The sequence below is a fragment of the Carcharodon carcharias genome, chromosome 9 (genome assembly GCF_017639515.1).
Source record: "Carcharodon carcharias isolate sCarCar2 chromosome 9, sCarCar2.pri, whole genome shotgun sequence".
In the NCBI taxonomy this organism is placed as follows: Eukaryota; Metazoa; Chordata; class Chondrichthyes; order Lamniformes; family Lamnidae; genus Carcharodon; species Carcharodon carcharias.
Genome location: NC_054475.1, coordinates 128,200,579 through 128,220,214, shown reverse-complemented (window position 1 = coordinate 128,220,214; position 19,636 = coordinate 128,200,579). Strand labels below are relative to the sequence as shown.

The 19,636-nt window shown below is 42.9% G+C and overlaps 1 protein-coding gene across 1 annotated transcript in view; it reads right to left on the bottom strand.

Moving 5' to 3' along the window:
* Positions 1 to 19,636, bottom strand: part of LOC121282471 (sodium- and chloride-dependent neutral and basic amino acid transporter B(0+)-like) — a 50,333-nt gene that overhangs the window by 18,025 nt on the left and 12,672 nt on the right. Inside the window, exons 2-5 of the mRNA XM_041196174.1 lie at positions 15,474 to 15,605; positions 13,385 to 13,552; positions 8,634 to 8,772; positions 18 to 150 (exon numbers count right to left, since the gene is read on the bottom strand). Coding sequence (XP_041052108.1) covers positions 18 to 150; positions 8,634 to 8,772; positions 13,385 to 13,552; positions 15,474 to 15,579 — 546 coding nt within the window. The 5' untranslated portion in view covers positions 15,580 to 15,605. The remainder of the gene's footprint in view (positions 1 to 17; positions 151 to 8,633; positions 8,773 to 13,384; positions 13,553 to 15,473; positions 15,606 to 19,636) is intronic.

Below are 19,636 nucleotides of genomic sequence, written 5' to 3'. Positions count from 1 at the left end.
ATCATCAATTGTTTTACCTTTCCTGAAGATTTGACTCCTTTCGATAACGCTCCCCCAACAATCAGCCAGGCCAGAAGCAGACAAAGGGCTAAATACCAGACCATCTCCCCAGTTTCATCCATTGAACTGGTACGGCGTAAAACCACTTTACTGAATAAAATGACAAAAGAAAATGTACAATAAGGACAATTTTCATTCCTGTTCATTTATGTCCATATGTTTTAGTGAAGGAAATCTGTCTTTTACTGGTCTGGCGTACATGTGACTCTGGACACAATGCAATGTGGTTGACTCCTTACTGCTCTCTGAAGTGGGCTCACAAGTTTCTCAGTTGTACAAACTGTTATAAAAAAGGCTAAGAAGAATGAAACTGGATGGCTCTCCCAGCATCAACCTGGGCATTGAATAGAAAAAGCCACAGCCAGCCGAGTCAACCCTCAAATTTCTCCTCATTAATATCTGGGGACCTGTGCCAAAGTTGGGAGAGCGCTAAAACTATTATTCATTACACACACTTACCATTATAGAATCATAGAATCATCTCAGCGTTCTTGCATTTGCTGCAGTCATTGGTTCCCACAGGTACAGGGGATCATGGACTGCAAACTTGTGGCAATCAAAGCACCTTCAGATCATCCAGGAGGCTTTATCAATTGAAAAGGATTCCACTCCCTAAATGCTCAGCTGGTATGAGGTCACCAGAAGGTTTTCATGGATATCAGAATAGAAATACCAGGATATATCAGATGAAAACATGGCTGAAGTGATGATGTGAAGGGGAGGGTTTCAGATTCCTGGGGCATTGGGACCCGTTCTGGGGTTGGTGGGACCAGTACAAACTGGACGGGTTACACCTGGGCAGGACTGGGACTGATGTCCTAGGGGGAACATTTGCTAGAGTGGTTGAGGAGGGTTTAAACTAAAATGGCAGGGGGGTGGGAACCAACGCAAGGAGTCAGAGAAAGGGGAATCAAAGACAGAAAGCGGAATAAGAAAAGTGATAGAGAAATCAAGGACAAGAATCAAACAGGGCCTCAGTGAAAAATAGTGGGAACGGGATAAGTAATGTTAAAAAGGCAAGCCTGAAGGCTTTGTGCCTTAACGTGAGAAGCATTCGCAATAAAGTGGATGAATTAACCGCGCAAATAGATGTAAACAGGTATGATATAATCGGGATTATGGAGACATGGCTGCAGGGTGACCAGGGATGGGAACTGAACATCCAGGGGCATTCAGTATTTAGGAAGGACAGACAAAAAGGAAAAGGCGGTGGAGTTACATTGCTGGTTAAAGAGGAAATTAACGCCATAATGAGGAAAGATATTAGCTCCAACATGTGGAATATGTATGGGTAGAGCTGAGAAACACTAAGGGGCAAAAAACGTTAGTGGGAGTTGTATATAGACCCCGAAACTGTAGTGGTGATGTTGGGAATGGCATTAAACAGGAAATTAGAGACACCTGTAATAAAGGAACATCTATAATTATGGGTGACTTTAATATGCATATAGATTGGGCAAATCGAATTAGTAACAATACCGTAGAGGAGGAATTCCTGGAGTGTATATGTGATGTTTTTCTGGACCAATACATTGAGGAACCAACGAGAGAACAGGCCATCCTCGACGGGGTATTGTGTAATGAGAAAGGAAAAATTGCAGTCTAGTTGTGTGAGGCCCCTTGGGGATGAGCAACCATAATATGATAGAATTCTTCATTAAGATGGAGACATAGTTGATTCAGAGACTTGGGTCCTGAATCGTAATGAAGGAAACTATGATGGTATGAGTCGTGAGTTGGCTATGATAGATTGGGAAACGTTACTTAAAGGGATGACGGTGGCTAGGCAATGGCAAACATTCAAAGAGCGCATGGGTGAACTGCAACAATTGTTTATTCCTGTCTGGCGCAAAGGTAAAATAGGAAAGGTGGACAAACCATGGCTTACAAAGGAAATTAGAGATAGTATTAGATGCAAGGAATAGGCATACAAATTGGCCAGAAAAAACAACAGACCTGAGGATTGGGAGCAGTTTAGAATTCAGCAAAGGAGGACCAAGGGATTGATTAAGAAGGGGAAAATAGAGTATGAGAGTAAGCTTGCAGGGAACATAAAAACTGACTGTAAAGATTTCTATAGGTATATGAAGAGAAAAAGATTGGCTTTAGACAAATGTAGATCCCTTACAGTCAGAAACAGGGAAATTTATAATGGGGAACAAAGAAATGGCTGACCAACTAAATACCAGAACCAATTGGCCCTGTCTTCACAAAGGAAGACACAAATAACATACTAGAAATGTTGGGGAACACAGAGTTTAGTGAGAGGGAAGAACTGAAAGAAATCAGTATTAGCAGGGAAATGGTGTTGGGGAAATTGATAGGATTGAAGGCCGATAAATCCCTGGGGCCTGATAATCTACATCCCAGAGTACTTAAGGAAGTGGCCCTTGAAATAGTGGTTGCATTGGTGGTCATCTTCTGAGATTCTATAGACTCTGGAACCGTTCCTGCAGATTGGAGGGTAGCTAATGTAACCCCACTATTTAAAAAGGGAGGCAGAGAGAAAACAGGGAATTATAGACCAGTCGGCCTGACATCGGTAGTCGGGAAAATTCTAGAGTCCATTATAAAAGATTTAATAGCTGACCACGTGGAAAGCAGTGGCAGAGTCGGACAGAGTCAGCATGGATTTATGAAAGGGAAATCATGCTTGACAAATCTACTGGAAATTTTCGAGGATGTAACTAGGAGAGTTGATGAGGGGGAGCCAATGGATGTGGTTTATTTGGACTTTCAGAAGGCTTTCGACAAAGTCCCACATAAGAGATTGGCGTGTAAAATTAAAATGCATGGGATTGGGGGTAGTGTATTGAGATAGATAGAAAACAGGTTGGCAGACAGGAAACAAAGAGTACGAATAAACGGGTCTTTTTCCGAATGGCAGGCTGGGACTAGTGGGTTACTGCAGGAATCGGTGCTGGGACCCCAGCTATTCACAATATATATTCATGATTTAGATGAGGGAATTAAATGTAATATCTCCAAATTTGCAGATGACACAAAGCTGGATGGGAGGGTGAGCTATGAGAGGGATGCAGGGATGCTTCAGTGTGATTTGAACAAGCTGAGCGAGCGGGTAAATGCATGGCAGATGTAGTGTAATGTGGATGAATGTAAGGTTATCCATTTTGGTAGCAAAACAGGAAGGCAGATTATTATCTGAATGGCTATAAATTGAGAGAGAGGAATGTGCGACGAGATCTGGGTGTCCTTGTACACCACTCACTGAAGGTAACCATGTAGGTGCAGCAGGCGGTAAAGAAGGCAACTGGTATGTTGGCCTTCACAGCCAGAGGATTCGAGTACAGGAACAGGGACGTCTTGCTGCATTTGTACAGAGCTTTGGTGAAACCACACCTGGAATATTGTATGCAATTTTGGTCTCATTATCTATAGAGGGAGTGCAGCGAAGGTTTACCTGACTGATTCCTGGGATGGCGGGACTGATATATGAGGAAAGATTGAGTCGATTAGGATTATATTCACTGGAGTTCAGAATAATGAGGGGGGATCTCATAGAAACCTATAAAATTCTAACAGGACTAGACAGGGTAGATGCAGGAAGGATGTTCTCGATGGTGGGGGAGTCCAGTGCCAGGGATCACAGTCTGAGGATAGGGGGTAGACCATTTAGGACTGAGATGAGGAGAAATTTCTTCATCCAGAGACTGGAATTCGTTACCACAGAAAATAGTTGAGACCAAAACATTGTATGTTTTCAAGAAGGAGTTAGATATAGTTCTTGGGCTGAAAGGGATCAAAGGATATGGGGAGAAAGCGGGAGTAGGCTACTGATGTGGTCAGAGTGCCTGCAACCACTTGGCTAGCTGCCAGGAAATGCTCACAACAGACTCGACCAGGCAAGATTCAGATAACCTAAGGGTGTGAAACTAAGGGCATAACAATGTTGAACCCATCACCACCACAAACACCAGCCTGTCCCAAAGCACAAACCATTCCCACAGTCAGAAATCTCTCCATCTCATTCACAGCCTTTGCTTCCATTCTGATCATAACATTCTCCTCAAGGCTAATGTCCATTTGGAAGATGGGAGGCAACAATGGAGGTAAATAGAAACAAGAACTTGAAATAAAGTGCTTGATTCATTCATATTTTGTAATAAATTAACCCACTGAGGTTTCGATAGTCATCCAAATGTGTTCTCTCATGCAACTAAAAAGAGCTTCCCTTCCTTTAATAATTACCCCGATAAGGTGTTACCTCTGTGGCTTCAGCAGGGCAAGGGGCAGGCTGCTCATTCCCCTGCTCTGAAGGGTGAGGTGCCTATGTCATCTGATGTCTTGGTTTTTGGGCTTCAGAGTATCTCAACAAAGACAGCCCTACCCGCAGCTGTGCAGGGAGCAATTTGATAAGCAGGACAGGTGGCATATTGTCCTCTGTCTGAGGGGTAGTAGGGAAAGAGGATGAGAGAGCATAAGCAGAGAACTCACTTTCAAGTTCCATTTCTCCATCTTCATTCTCCAATGTCCTACTTGATGGACATGTGGCAGGTGAAAGATGTGAACTGGAACTGACACAGGGTAATGGTTCAGCCACCATTGTTGAGATCCTCACATTCCAATTAGTGGTGACAGCAAAATGACATTATAGATCGTTAGGTGCACTGTGGCATCTAATTACATCACCAGGTTTCTGAGAGATACCCATCTGTCCATGCACTCCACCACCTTTCCAAACTCCCCTCATCCCCTGCAGTGGACAGAGTGGATCTCACTCGAGAATGGCTCTCATAGGAGGGTCACTCCCAATTCTCTGCCTCTCCCTGGATTTATGCATTCTCTTCTCCTGCAATGAGACAAAACAGGAAGCTATGAGGATCAGAAATGGAAAGGAGGACCGACAACATTGTGGATGGTGGCTGTGAGTTATAGTGTGAGATGGCACAGACATGAGGTGACTGTGAGTGTTGGTTGTTCAGATGCTGATTTGAGGATGTGCCTTGAGAGAGAGGAATGCATGAAATGTTGTGGAGGAAAGTGCTGGCGAAATCAGAGTGTCGGGGTTGGCACCTGAAAGTGGGATGCCACTCACATTTCCTGCCCACATGTGGTTATTGAACCTCTTGTGACACTGAATTCAGGTTCAAGGGGCCACACTCCTCAGCTCCCTTCCTCGAGCATTTCTGCCAATACCTGCTTTGTCTAAGACGCTGGTCTCTTCCTCCGACAAGCAGGAAGCAACACCTCTCGGTAGTCCCTTAGATCTTGTAGCAGAACATCCAGGGGAGAGTCAAGGACCTGGGGCAGGGGTTAGGGCATGACATAGGGAGCAGCCTTTCCATGGCTTCCTTCCATTGCAATGGTGGTGAAAGCCTCAAGAAGTCCTGCTGGGGTTCCTTTTAAATTGAAAATTATTCATTGGCAGGTCATCATTGCACCCACACTCTGCTACTGGTCAGGAAACCTAGATGTGAGATGTTAAACAGCCATGCAGAATCCCTCTGGGGCACCGGTCAGCTTCCCAGCCCATCTCAACCAATGCCTTTCACCTCACTCCCACAAAAAGCAGTTCAGTTCCATTAATATTCCACCGTGTTTCGCCCAATATGAACATACAGGCAAACATATAAACCTGGAGCAGGAGTAGGCTATTCACACCCTCAAATCTGCTCTGCCATTCAATAAGATCATGGCTGATCTGACTGTGACCTCAATACCATTTTCCTGCCAATCCCCTATGTCCTTTGACCCCTTTGCCAATCAAGAAACTATCTAATCCAGCCTTAAAAATATTCAATGACTTGTACCTTCACTGCTCTCTGGGAAAGAGAATTCCACAGACCAATGATGCTCAGAGAAAAAAATGTTCTTCTCATCTCCATCTTAAATGGGAGACCCTTTATCTTTAAATTGTAAACCCAATTCTAATCGGGAAACATCCTCTCATCATCAACCCTGCCGATTCCCCTCAGGGTCTTAGGTGTTTTAATAAGAACACCTCTCATTCTTCTAAACTCCAATGGCTGCAGACCCAACCTGTCCAACCTTACCTCATAAGATAACCACTTCATCCCAAGAATCAGTCAAGTGAACCTTTCCTGAACTGCTTCAAATGTTAGTATATTCTTTCTCAAATAAGGAGACTAAAACTGTCTACTTCAGATGTGGTCACAACAATGCCTGTATAACCATAGCAAAACATCCCTGCGGACATATTCCATTCCCCTTGCAACAAACAATAACATTAAACTTGCCTTCCTACATACTACCTTTCCGTGATTCACGTACCCTCTGAACCACGAGTTTTACAATCTTTCTCCATTTACGTAATATACTGCTTTTCTATTCTTCCTGCCATGGACCAGTTCATATTTTCCCACATTTATATAAATAGTAAATACTTGAGGTCCCAGCACTGATACCCTTGGCACACCACTGGTTACAGCTTGCTAACCCAAAAATGACACCTTTAACCCTACTCTCTGATTCTTGTTCACCAACCAACACTCTATCCATGATAATCTGTTGCCCCCTACACCATGAGCTCTCATTTTGTGCTGTAACCTTTGATGTGGAACCTTATGAAACGGCTTTTGGAAATCGAAGTGCACCACATCTACAGGTTCCCCTTTATCTATGTTGTTTGTTATTTCCTTAAGGAACACTAAAAAATTTGTCAAACATGATTTCCTTTTCACTAAACATTTCAACTCTGCTTAATTGCATTATTATTTTCTAAGTTACCTTCTATAACCTCTCTAACAATAGATCCTAGTGTTTTCCCTATGACAGATATAAGGCTAACTGACAGGTAGTTCCATGCTTTCTGTTTGCCAACTTTCTTGAATAGAGGAGTTACATCTGCTATTTTCCAATCTGATGCAAACTTTCCAGGATCAAGAGTATTTTCGAAAGTTACAACCGATGCATCTACTATCTCAGCAGTCACTTATCTTAGGACTCTAGGATGAAATCCATCAGGTTCTGGTGACTTGCTTGCTTTTAGTTCTAATAGTTCTCTCAGTAACATTTCCCTGGAGATTGCAATTGGTTTAAGTTCCACCCTCCCTTTCAACTCTTGACTTACAAGTATTTCTGGAATTTGTGTCCTCTACAGTGAAGACAGACAAAGTTTCTGTTCAACGCTTCTGCCATTTCCTTAATTTCCATTATTAATCCCCAAGACCCATTCCCTGGAGGATGAATGTTCATTTTAGCTACTCTTTCCCTTTTTAAATATTTGTAGAAACTCTTACTATCTGTTTTTATATTTCTAGTGAGCTCTCTCTCATACTCTAATTTCTCCCTCCTTCTTACTTCTTAAGTCAATCTTTGCTGGTTTTTAAATTCTGTCTAATTTCCTGACTTACCACTAATCTTTAGAGGTTTGTATGCTTTATCTTTCAATTTGGTAGTCTCTTTAATGTCCTGAGCCATGAATGGTTCATTCACCTCCTACAGTCTTTCTTTCTCACTGGAATGTAACTTTGTTGAGTGTTATCTTTTATCTCCTTAAATGTCTGCCACTGCATTTCGACTGACCTATTCCTTAAAGTATTTTCCCAGTTCACTTGAGCCAACTCTATCTTCATATCTATGTAACTGCCTTTATTTAAAGTTGAAAACACTAGACTCAGACTCACTCTTCTCTTCCTCAAATTAAATGTGAAATTCAATTATGTTATCATCAGTGCAACCTGGAGATTCTTTTATTTGGAGGTCATGAATAAATCCATCCCCATTGCACACCACCAGGTCTCAAATAACCTGCTGTCTGGTTGGCTCTGGAACATGCTGCTGTAAGATATTACCTGAAAACACTCGATTAACTAATTTTATAGGCTACCTTTGCCAAAGTGATTTGTCCAGTCTATACGTAGATTAAAATCACCCATGGCTATTGCAGTACCTTTCTCACAAGCACCCATTGTTTCTTTCTGTATATTCCATCCTACATCATTGATGATGTTAGGGGGTCTATAAACTACTCCCACAATTAACTTTTTCCCTTTGCTATTTCTTACCTCTACCCGAACTGATTCTTGTTATTTAGAACTAAGGTCACATCTCACTATTGTACTAATGTCATCCTTAATTAACAGAGCAACCCCACTACCATTTCTACCTCCTGTCCTTCTGAAATATCAAGTACATTCAGCTCCATCATATTGTTAAGCATGATACCTGCTCCCAGACAGTTTCCCCCAATTCAGTTCCCAGGTCTATAGGTTAAACACAATACTAAATTCAATTAAAACGCAGAGAAAAGGGATATCAGTACTACTAATTGGAATCATTTAATATTTAGAATTCTGGTTGTGAATCTCTTCCTTGAAGAAGTCAATTCAAATGGTTAATAAATGTTTCAATGTATAAATATTCTTAAAGGAAACCTGCAGTGTCAGAAACCAGGGAGCTGTTAACTAACAAAACCGCCCCTGTTGAGATATTATTTTGTAACAGGTGTATGATGTAAATAGTAGCTCTATCTAAATCAAACAGCTTTTCACTCATTAAACAGGACATTCACCCAACTGACGTTCCCAAGAGGAAGCTACTGGTACAGCTGTGCAGGTTATAGGTGCCACTATCTGTAGTAATTTACTTACTCCCAGTATTGCTCACTCGGACCCTGGTGAGGAACATTGACTTCTCTTCCATTTGGACAAGTTTCATTGTTTACATGCAGCCATGTTGTATTAACGATTTCAAAATATCCATCATCCAGAGTGAGATTGCAGAATGGATCTAGAAAATGTGGAATGTGTTTTAGAATTATATTTCTTTGGGAATTATGCTGTCATTTCTCGTGATATAATAAGGATCACTGTTTCACTCTGACTGAATCAGTCCAATCCCTTTTATCACACGGGTGAGTTTACAGATGGGTCAGAACACAAAGGTACAGTCTGTACACTCCACTCACAGAACAGTCTAGCTCTGCTGCTCACTCTACCCGTAAAAGCAAATGTTATTTGGCATATTCTGCAATCATAAGACAAGGTTAAGACATCAAACTATAATAAGTTCCTTCAATGTGTCATGATGATCACAGAGGGCTATCAATATATTATTTAAAAATTATCATTGTAGAATTTCTTGTGGTGGGAAGATCTCCTGGTTCTTTGTTATTTTTAGAATTAAGGGTTGCAGGAAAAATCAGGAGATGTGGCATATTGCCATTGTAATACATATCCACATTGCAATATATATCTTCATTGTAACAAATGTCCCCACCATAATAATTGCCCCCAGTGTAACACATATTGTTACGAGAGGTTTTAAAAGGTGATTATATCTTAAACTGTCTCTTTTAATTCAAGGACATGTGACCTCCTACTCATTGTGCCCACTGATTAGCTGATGTGACATGGTTGCCTTGGGGAACAGGATGACCAGGTCAAGTCGCATTGAAACCCAAGTGCCAGTTTTAACACACGAACAGAAAGGGAGAAGCAGCTGTTCTTGCTGTTGTGAATGTACTGACTCAGAGGGCAGAATTTCCCCCCTGTTTTGGGGGGAGGGATGTTGATGGGCAGGAGCGTGCAGGTGCGCTTCCGATCAGTGCCCCTGATCAGAGACATGGCGCCATTTTAAGCCTTAATTGGCTCACCCAGCGTGACGTCAGCACAGAAGCACTATGCGCTCCCTGGGCGGGTGGGGAATCCCCAAAATCTAGAGTGCGCTCTTTAGCGCTAAGTGCTGCCTCAGGGAGATCGGCTCTCCTGTCAACAACATTAAAAATAGAAAAAAAAATGCCCTTACATGTCCCCTCATGTGACAATGTCACATGAGTTGGGACATGTTCAGAATTTCCATAGCAGCTTTATTAAAATTTTTAAAACCCTACATGAAACCTCATCGCACTGGTGCATGTAGTTTCATGTTTTTTCTCATTGCCGCCGGGGCTCCTGGCCTGCCCGCCAACCTTAAGGTTGGACAGGGAGGTCCACTAAGTACTTTAATTGATCTGTCAATTGCCTCAATTGGCCATTGACAGGTTGGCGGGCATGCAGCTGATTTTTCTGCACCCCCGCCTTCCTGAAAATTTAAATGGGGCTGGATGACGTTGGGAGTTCCGCCCGACGTCATCTCGCATCATTTTACCCGTCGGCGAGTGGGCCCCGCCCCTGCTCACCGACGGTAAAATCCTGCCCAGAAACTCTGGTCAGGGAGAGAAAGAGGGAAACAGCAGCTGTGGACTGCAGGGGAAAACGTTGTCCTTTGTTAGCCTTCTGGTAGAATACAGGTGGGAGCATGTTCCCTGGTCAAAGAGACAGGACTGTTAAAAATTTAAAGACACTGAAAGATTTGCCCTGCCAAAACCAAAAGAAGGAATCAATGGAATGGATTTGCTACTGGAAGTTGGTTTTGGAATTCTCAGAAAACTGAGGAAAATGAATTCCGATAAACGCTGGACTTTATGACTCACCAAAATAGGGAGAAAGGCAACCTTTGGAAGTTGGGAATCATTTTGGACTGGTTCCCATAACGGCCACATTTCTGCAGAGAATGCAATGTAATGTAGAAATATAGCTTGAGTTTTTTGGTACTGTTAGGGACCAGGGGAATATCTTTTTTCTTAAGTTAGGGTATTAGTTGCCTGCTGAGAAATGTTTAGTCAAATTTAGTTTTATTGGGTTTGTTACAGTAAAAGAATCTCATAGCCCCATGGTGACCCATGGCCCTGTGGTAACACAGGACACTACACCCTCCTCTATTTCACATCCATGGGTAGCAATGTTACTTGTTTTACAGATCAAACCTTATACTTTTTCTGCTGGCATTTCCACCCCATTTGTATCCAGTGATGCGTAACCTGAGTCTGAATACATTAATTGTCTTAAAAGATCACAGAATTATGCAAGTGAGTTATGTGAAAAAAAAACACTCTGCCCAAATCTCAACTCCTCACATCCAGCCTTCAAACCCTGTATTGGAATACATCTCCACCCACAAGCCTGGTCATGCCTCCGGCTCTCAGATGAAAATACCCTCCAGCTGCACCTGTTTGGGATTGTTCTCTTAACATTGCAACAAGATTCTCATGGGCACAGGAGCCCTGTGTTCACCTTGAGGAAGAGCCGATCAACTAACCGGAAAGAAAACTGATGTAGGCACCAGTCTCTTCTTGACAAAATGAATAAAGTCACTCACTCTCAGGCTGCATTGACTGTATTGGAGGAAGAAGTGGAACGGATCCAGAAAGCCGAGTCTCAAAGAGTGAAGCCCCACAGGAGACAGCTGCATCTCATTCACAGATACTCTGTCCAGAGAGTCTGTATACCCCCAGATTGACATGGCGGGGAAACTGACTTTGTACCGATAGTTTTCACTAAGGAGACAATCGGCCGACTGTGTGATCTGCTCCATGATGACTTGAAGCTTTGATCCATGTGCTAGAGTCACCACAATGGGAGTGAAGGTGATTGCAACCCTCAGCTCTGAACCATTCCAGGCATCCAAACTGAGACCTGTGTTAGATCTGTCAGGGGGCAGTGAAGGACAGCATTTGACAGGTCACTACTCTCTGCTCTGTTGAGCTGGGAGTTAATTAAATTATGAACACAATGACCTGAATTTTCGGAGCAGCAGCAATGATTAGCGGATTGCCATTGTGCTCATAAATTCCCCCAAATCAACGCTACTGCGCATTTCTTCCGGGGTCTTCTGATCCCAGTTTTCACAGAATTACACAGACCAGTGTGCTCCGAGAAATTCGGCGGCGCGGAATCGGGTCGGGGGAGTCAGGTCACACCTGCTATTTATGGTACTAGCTGCCATCTGGTAAGTTTAAAGATCCAGACTTTAAACGTTAGTGAATGAATGAGTGAGTGGATGACCGAATGAATGGGTAGATGGATAGGTAGATAGGCAGATGAGGTAGGTAAAGGGGTAAGTGGTTGAGTTTAGTAAGTGGGTGAGTTGGGTAAGTGGGTCAGGTGGGTGAGGTGGGTTGGGGGTGTAGCTGGGCTGGGGTTAGTTGTGTTGGGTTAGGGTGGTAGTGGGATCAGTGGGGGTAGTCAGGTCTGGTCTGGAGATTAGTCGGTTTGGGTTGGGAAGATAGCTGGCTGGTCGGGAAAGGTAGTCAGTTTGGGGAGGTAGTCAGATCAGATCAGGGTGTGCAGTTAGGTCGGGTTGGGGTGCATTGAGTGGAGTCAAGGTTTAGTATTGCAGAGCTGTAGAAGGTCTCTGACTCTAACTCAAAATTGGAGATTTTTGTGGAGGATCCAGGGAGCAGGGGAATTGCCCATTGGGACTTTAAACTTCCTCGGCAATTCCCACCAAGGTTCCGCATGTCAGGACATTTGCAGGATCCCATGTACCTCTTCAATAATATATCCAGTCTCCGAAGATCTGGAGACTGGAACATTTGGCCCAGGATGAAGCAAATGATGAGCACACTGAACTATAGGGAAGAATTATCAGGTCGGTGAGTAGGGCGGGGTCATGTGTCGCTTAGATTTTCAGTTCCGTGGGTGTGCCAAACTGTCAAAGACCTATTAAGGCCTGTTAAAAACTAATTAAAAAAGTTAAATGGGCTGCCCGTCCAAGGCGAAGAGCCCAGGCGGCCTTTGAATTTTTCATGAAGCCTCATCCACAAGCGAGATAAGGTTTCAGGAAATGTTTAAAAATTCAATAAAAATTATTTTAAAAATTATTTAACACTGTCACATGAGGGGCCATGTTTTAAAAATATTTAATTACTTTATTCAGGTGTTAAAGTTAAACACATCTCCCTGAAGCAGCTCCCTGAGGCCCGGACTCAGAGACCACCCCCCACAACCACCCGCACAGGGAGCGCTCAGCGCTTCCAGGCGAGCATCACGCTGGGCGGGCCTTAATTGGCCACCCAGGTGAAATGGCGGCATGGACCTGATCGGATTCACGCTCGCTCCCGCCTGCTCTCGCACAACCCATCCGATGGGGGGTGAAATGCAGCCCATAGGATTGCAAATGGTGAGCACGCTGAACTATAGAATTGCTGGCTTACCCAATCTGCTCAAAGCAATAGACAGAACACAAATGGCACTGAATCTCCCTTTCAGAAGTGACAAAGCTACATCAACAGAAAGGCTTCAATTCCCTAAATGTGTAGATCATTTGCAATTCCTGCCTCAGTATCCTGTCACATTGTTTTCTTTGAGCACAATTCAATAATAGCAAATATGCTCACCGCTGGGGGGGTCCAGTGGAATGATGCAGACTTAGCAAAAGGCTTCCTCCCTGTTCTAGTGACTGATGACATTCCTTCATGTCTCAAAGGCTGAGGTGGGGGGAAGGTACAACCAGGTACATGTGCCTAGCAGACAGATCATTGAGAGCCCAATACTTTACCCAATAGAAGTGAAGACAGTACCTTTGGGAGTCCTGCTGCATGTTTCATCTGCACCCCACCAGCTGAAGCAGTCTGCCCACGGCAGTGGGGATTGGAAGGAAGCAAACAAGTAGTAAAGGCTGTAGGCGAGGATGCAGTTGTAGGAGATGTCAATAAGTGTACTGGACAGGACCATAGTGATCCCCACACCTTAAAATAGAATGAGGAGCAGGAACTTCAATTAGCATTTATTTAATATTGAATTTTTTTTCAAATGGATTCAGCTGGTCAGGCAGGCCAATTTTGTTATAATTAATCACTCTGACTATTTCTGCTGTTATCTCTATGTTTATAAGGCTTTCAGCATTATTTCATTGATTAGAAAAGCTGCCAAGCAGTTTAATACAATGAATAAAATATATATTTTTTAAAATATAAAAATATCAAAGTTATGCTCTTATCCTATTCAGAAGTCAGACTTCCTGGCAAAATATTCTAGAGAAATATAACATATGAAGATAAAAAGAGAGAGACAGGCATTCCCTTCTCATTTTCCTGACCTGGGAAATTCAGGAATTTAGAACTAGCTGTAATCTACAGAGAAACAATGACCTTCCATTTAACCTCAGGACTAACCCGCATAATAGCATTTCATTTGTCTGATTTTAAAGGGCAAGTTCATCATAGTTCTCTGCAACAGCAATAAAGTCTCTGTCCTCCTAAAACAGCTGATCAACTGACATTGTGAGCAATACCAGGATGGATGAGTTGATGAAATAATTAAGGATAAAATGATTTCCTTATCACTTCCTCATTTTCAAAGAAAATAAGCAGGAACTTGTTAAATGAAGGAAGTTGATTGTTAACTCTTACCACATTTTCTAACCCATTCTGGGGTTTGTTCCCACAGGTGCTGGCCACTCTCTGGTCTCCTATCCAAGTGAACATTCTTCACCCAAGAAGCTAAACAATGAACATCATTAACTATTAACTCGGAGGAACATCCTAACTTGGCCCAGTCCAGTCCTCACCAATGTTCATGGCCCACATGTGTGCTTTTCGGGAACATTTGGCAATCAGTGACAGAATCCTTCTTGGTCTAAAGTCACAGAAACACCTCTAGAGCTGTTGCCCAAGACCAGCTGCATTGTTGAGGTACATGTGTCAATTTGTTTATTTTAATTTTAAATAGCACACCATCTCTCATTCTTTCTCTCAAAACTTTCTCAATGTGGTTAATTTTCTCATCATGCTTCTCATGAGACAGGCACATTACTCCACACAGGGAGATTGAATTCCATCCTCCGCTTGATATCAATGGTAAATATTTGCCCACATGTTTAAATCCCTTTCAGTGACTTATTGCTGCATAGGGTTGCCAACCTTCCAGGATTGGCCTGGAGTCTAGAGGATCTGCAGATCAATCTCCAGAGCACTGCTGTGTGCAACCCTGTAGAAAAATCACTGGCCAGGATTTTATATCCCCGCCGCATTATGTCTCCCGCCGCTGGATGTGGCGAGCTATTGAAATCTCCATTCAGTTCGGCGGGATCGGAATATCCCACTGGGTGGAAGGGGCTGCAAAATCCTGGCCATAAGGACATTAAAAAAGATTGACAAAAAAAGATTTTCTTTGAACATTTCTCTTCCCCAAACATAAAGATACTGAAAATGGGGGAAAAAAAACTGTTTGGCTTCCAATCAACTATCATCCAATTGGGCAATGAGTCTTTTTGCTTTCCAATTGGCCGATGAAGACAGCAGTTGGCTGGCAAATGGCTGGAGCATTGGAAAAGTCATGTGATGGCAAGCCTATTGCTGCATTTAAATCAAACAAGTAACATTTCAATGAACTGTCACTTCTTTTGGAAAAATGAAACATGAAAATAGCATCAATGCTAATGACTCAGTAACTGGTAGAGTGCTCTCCAAATATTGGGTCTAATATCTGACTCAATTGAGAATTAAAGATAAAAACGTTATATTTGCTGCATCTTGTCTGTTCTCTGTATTTGTCTTTGCAAAAGCAAATGGTAGATCAGATTGCAAACAGGATCAGCAAGGCTGGCTTCAGACTCCATACACCAATGTGAATCAAACAGTCTTATTCATTTGCTAAATGAACATTAACCTTGCATCATTGGCACGGCTTTCCACACTGCAACAGGTCCGAGGCTGGCAAACTGCCCAAAGGAAGATTCCAAGAAAAACATCGGCATAGCAATGAGTGCCAGCATGAGTGTGTAGGGAATAAGAAACACACCTGGAAAATATAGTAAAAGAAAGCTGAAATATATTTCATGGACATTAGATTTATTTTCACAATATTGGTGTAGAAGTTAAACAACTCATTTGTTTATTTCATATTAACACGAACTAAAATTGCCATTGACAGAACAGTCAATGCTGCAGATTGCAATTGTACTCAACATCTGAATAGTAAACATCCAAAAACAACATTCAGACTCTTTATCCTATTACAATATTCCTAGCTCTTCAGTTCATTTCACTTGAGATTCTCAGATTAACTGACACAAAGTGAATGCTCTATTTCAGCACATCCAATGAGTTTACAGAGATACTATTATGTGTTCTTTTCTAGAGATGAAAACACAATCTGTGCTTCCCACAGAAACCTTTTCCTTTGATTTTTTTCGCAGGAATGGAGGATCAATCATTATCGTTGAAATTATAGAACATCATTGTGAATAACTATATCATTATAACCTTAAAGATCCCACCAGCCCTGAACCTCAACACTACTTTTCAACCAAACGTTGTATGTATTGGAACTTTCCCTTCAGCTGTTATTCCAGACTCATCATTATATCCTTGAGTTTGGCCTTTTCAAAGGGGCATGGTTGTAACCAGTCAGGAGGGGCTGGCCCTGGGAGTCCTCAACATTGACTCTAAATCCCATGAATCTCATAGCTTTGACAAGGAAACTCCTGATTGCCATCTACCTGTGTGAAAATCATCACTCCTCCTCGATGAGCAACACTTAGACCAGGGGCTGAAGGTAGCAGTGGTGTAGGCTTCTGAACTGATTGTTACTGGTAAAAGTTTTCATTGCATTCCCACTGTTCACCCTCACAGGCTCAGTATCCGCGTTGGATCTCTGGTTACTGTGGATGGGACAAAAATATCTTCAGGCTTTTATGGTGCAAATACACGCTGATGCAGATCCAATGTAATCAAATGGAAAAGCAAAACATCTCAGTCCATGTATTCTTTCTCAGCTCCTATCCATGGTGAAGGTTTAAGTAGAATCCATGCTTAATAGTTCCACCAGTTTCTACTTAACAGAATCACAAGGATGTGTTATAAAGCAAGTTGCCCCAGGTCATTGCAAATGTAACCTCTGGATGTTCCACACACCAATATCCTTAATTGTATGTATTTATATGGCTCTTTTGAAACTTAGCACATGGTTCATGGAAAGGCCAGAACTGCGATTGCCCGCTTAAATGCATCAACTTTAGAGCAGAAAACAAGTTAATAACATTTTTTGTCTTATGGTATAGCAGGTGGTAATTGCTGTGCTGACCAAATTCCAACGGGAAACTTGGCCAAGCTAGCACAATGATTTGCAATTTGTATTTTTATTACGAGAAGGTATGTACACTGAAGTCTGAAATAAAAGTTCCACTTTAAATATTAAATTAAAAAATTTATTAACAAGAGAAAGGAAACTTAAACACTCATAATTACAGTACACACTTAAATTTAATCTTACAACTTTTCTCAAAAGATTCCTACTTAGCTAGACTCCCGAATAAACACAGTTCATAAACACTTCTCCTCAGAGAGTTACCACTGCTTGATAGGTGATTGCCATCTTCTTTGAAGTCACTCACCTGTCTAGAACTTCACTTACCTTCAGCTGCAATTTCCTGCTGCCAGCTTTCACCACAGCATGGGAGCAGCTTATGCAGCTCTATCTTGTACCTCTGACAAAGAGCAAGAGAAGCCTGAACAGCACCACCGATATCAGGAACAAGACCGGCATCAATACCAACTGGCTTTTCCTCAACCGCATTCCCCTCTACAGGGGAGAGAGGTGGAGAAAGGGATCCAGTTCCAAGGAGGTAATACCCCCCGCCCCCAACACAGGGTGCACTGAGAGGGGATCAGTGCCCTCAACATGTCTGAGCACTAGTGCTTCTGGAGGCTCAGGTTTTCCTGACATTTGCAGTCTTGTAGGATAAAATCTCCTTCCCAGTGGAGGAGGTGGGTACACATTGTCAGTGGTTGTTAAGGTGCCTGGCACTGGAAGGCAAACTCCACGCATCTCAGCTTCTTGTGTGACTATATGTATTGGAGAGGAAGGAAAGACATGGTGACTGAGGCATTGGTGTGAGAGTGCAAATGGATGAGGGTGAGTGTGATTCCAAAGGGGATGCTCGGAGGCTATAATCAGGTGGTCAGGAAGTGAGATTAGGGGGTTGTCAGGGCGTTAGGGGGTCTGTCAGGCATTGAGGAGGGAGTTGGGGTGTCAGTGTGAGTGATTGGAGGGGGCTGTCAATTGTGGAGTTAACAGGCGGGAGGCTAGGTGTTTTTTGTCCAAGGTTTCCTGAATAATTACCCAGATAAGTACATTGGAACTGTCTAAGTTCTGAGTTAGAGTCGAAGACATCCGTGCAGGGTCCCAGGGAGCAGGGGAATTGCCCATCAAAAGTTGAAGCTTTCCGGGCAATTCCCATGGAGTTCAGTGAGTCAGGGCTTCTATGGGGTCCCAGCATGCATCTTGGATGATACAGCCAGTCGACAACAACTCCCTGCAGCAGGAGGATCCACAAATATCCCCATTCTCAATGATGGGAGAATCCAGCACGTCAGCGCATAAGAGAAAGCTGAGGCTACAATCTTCAGATAGAAATATCAAGTGGATGATCCATCTTGGCCTCTTCTAAAGGTCCCCGGGATCACAGATGCCAGTCTTCAGCCAATTCGATTCATTCCACACAATATCAAGAAATGGCTGAAGGCACTGGATACTTCAAAGGCTATGGTCCCTGACAATATTCCAGCAATAGTACTGAAGACTTGTGCTCTAGAACTTGTTACACCCCTAGCCAAGCTGTTCCAGTAGAGCTACAATACTGGCATCTACCCAGGAATGTGGATAAGTGCCCAGGTATGTCCTGAACACAAAAAGCAGGACAAATCCAACCTGGCCAATTAACGCCTCATCAGCCTACTCTTGATCATCAGTAAATTGATGGCAGAAGTCATCAACAGTGCTATCAAACAGCACTTGCTTGGCAATAACCTGCTCACTGATGTGTAGCTTGGGTTTCGCCAGGATCACTCAGCTCCTGATCTCATTACAGCCTGGATTCAAACATGGACAAAAGAGCTGAACTCTCAAGATGAGGTTAGAGTGACTGCCCTTGATTTCAAGGCTGCATTTGACTGAGTGTGGCATCAAGGATCCCTAGCAAAACTGGAGTCAATGGAAATCAGGGGGAAAACTCTCCACTGCTTGGAGTCATACCTAGCACAAAGGAAGATGGTTGTGGTTGTTGGAGGTCAGTCATCTCAGCTCCAGGACATCACTGCAAGGGTTCCTTCAGGGTAGGTAAGGCTACTTAATAAGATAAGAGCCCATGGTGTTGGGGGTAGCATATTATCATGGATAGAGGATTGGCTAACTAATAGAAGAAAGAGAGTTGGGGTAAGGGGGTCATTTTCAGGGTGGCAATCTGTAACAAGTGGAGTGCCACAGGAATTAGTGCTGAGGCCACAATTATTTACAACATATATTTATGACTTGGATGAAGGAAGCCAATGTACTATTGCCAAGTTTACGGATGACACAAAAGTAGATGGGAAAGCAAATGGTGAGGATGACACAAAGAGTCCACAGAGGAATATAGACAGGCTAAGCTAGTGGGCAAAAAACTTGGCAAATGTAATATATAGGATTTTGCCTTTGGCAGGGGTGCTCGGCGGGAACGGGAAGTCGATTGATTTCACAAAGGCCCACCTTGCGTGGATTGTGAGCGGCAGCGCTGAGCACTGCTTGTGTGAGCGGTGGTTGGAGGGCGAGCTGGGCCTTGCGTGCAGTTTGCGCATGTGTGAAAAAGAGCGCTTCAATCTCCCTGAGGCACAGAGCTACTTCAGGGAGATTGAAGCGCTGTTTAAAAAATTATTAAAGTAAAAATTTAATAAAACATGTCCCCTCATGTGACTCTATCATATGAGATGGGACATATTTTTAATTCCAAAATGAAGCTTTTATTTAGTGTTTATTTGTTTTAGGAAACCTCATCCCACTTGTGGATGAGGTTC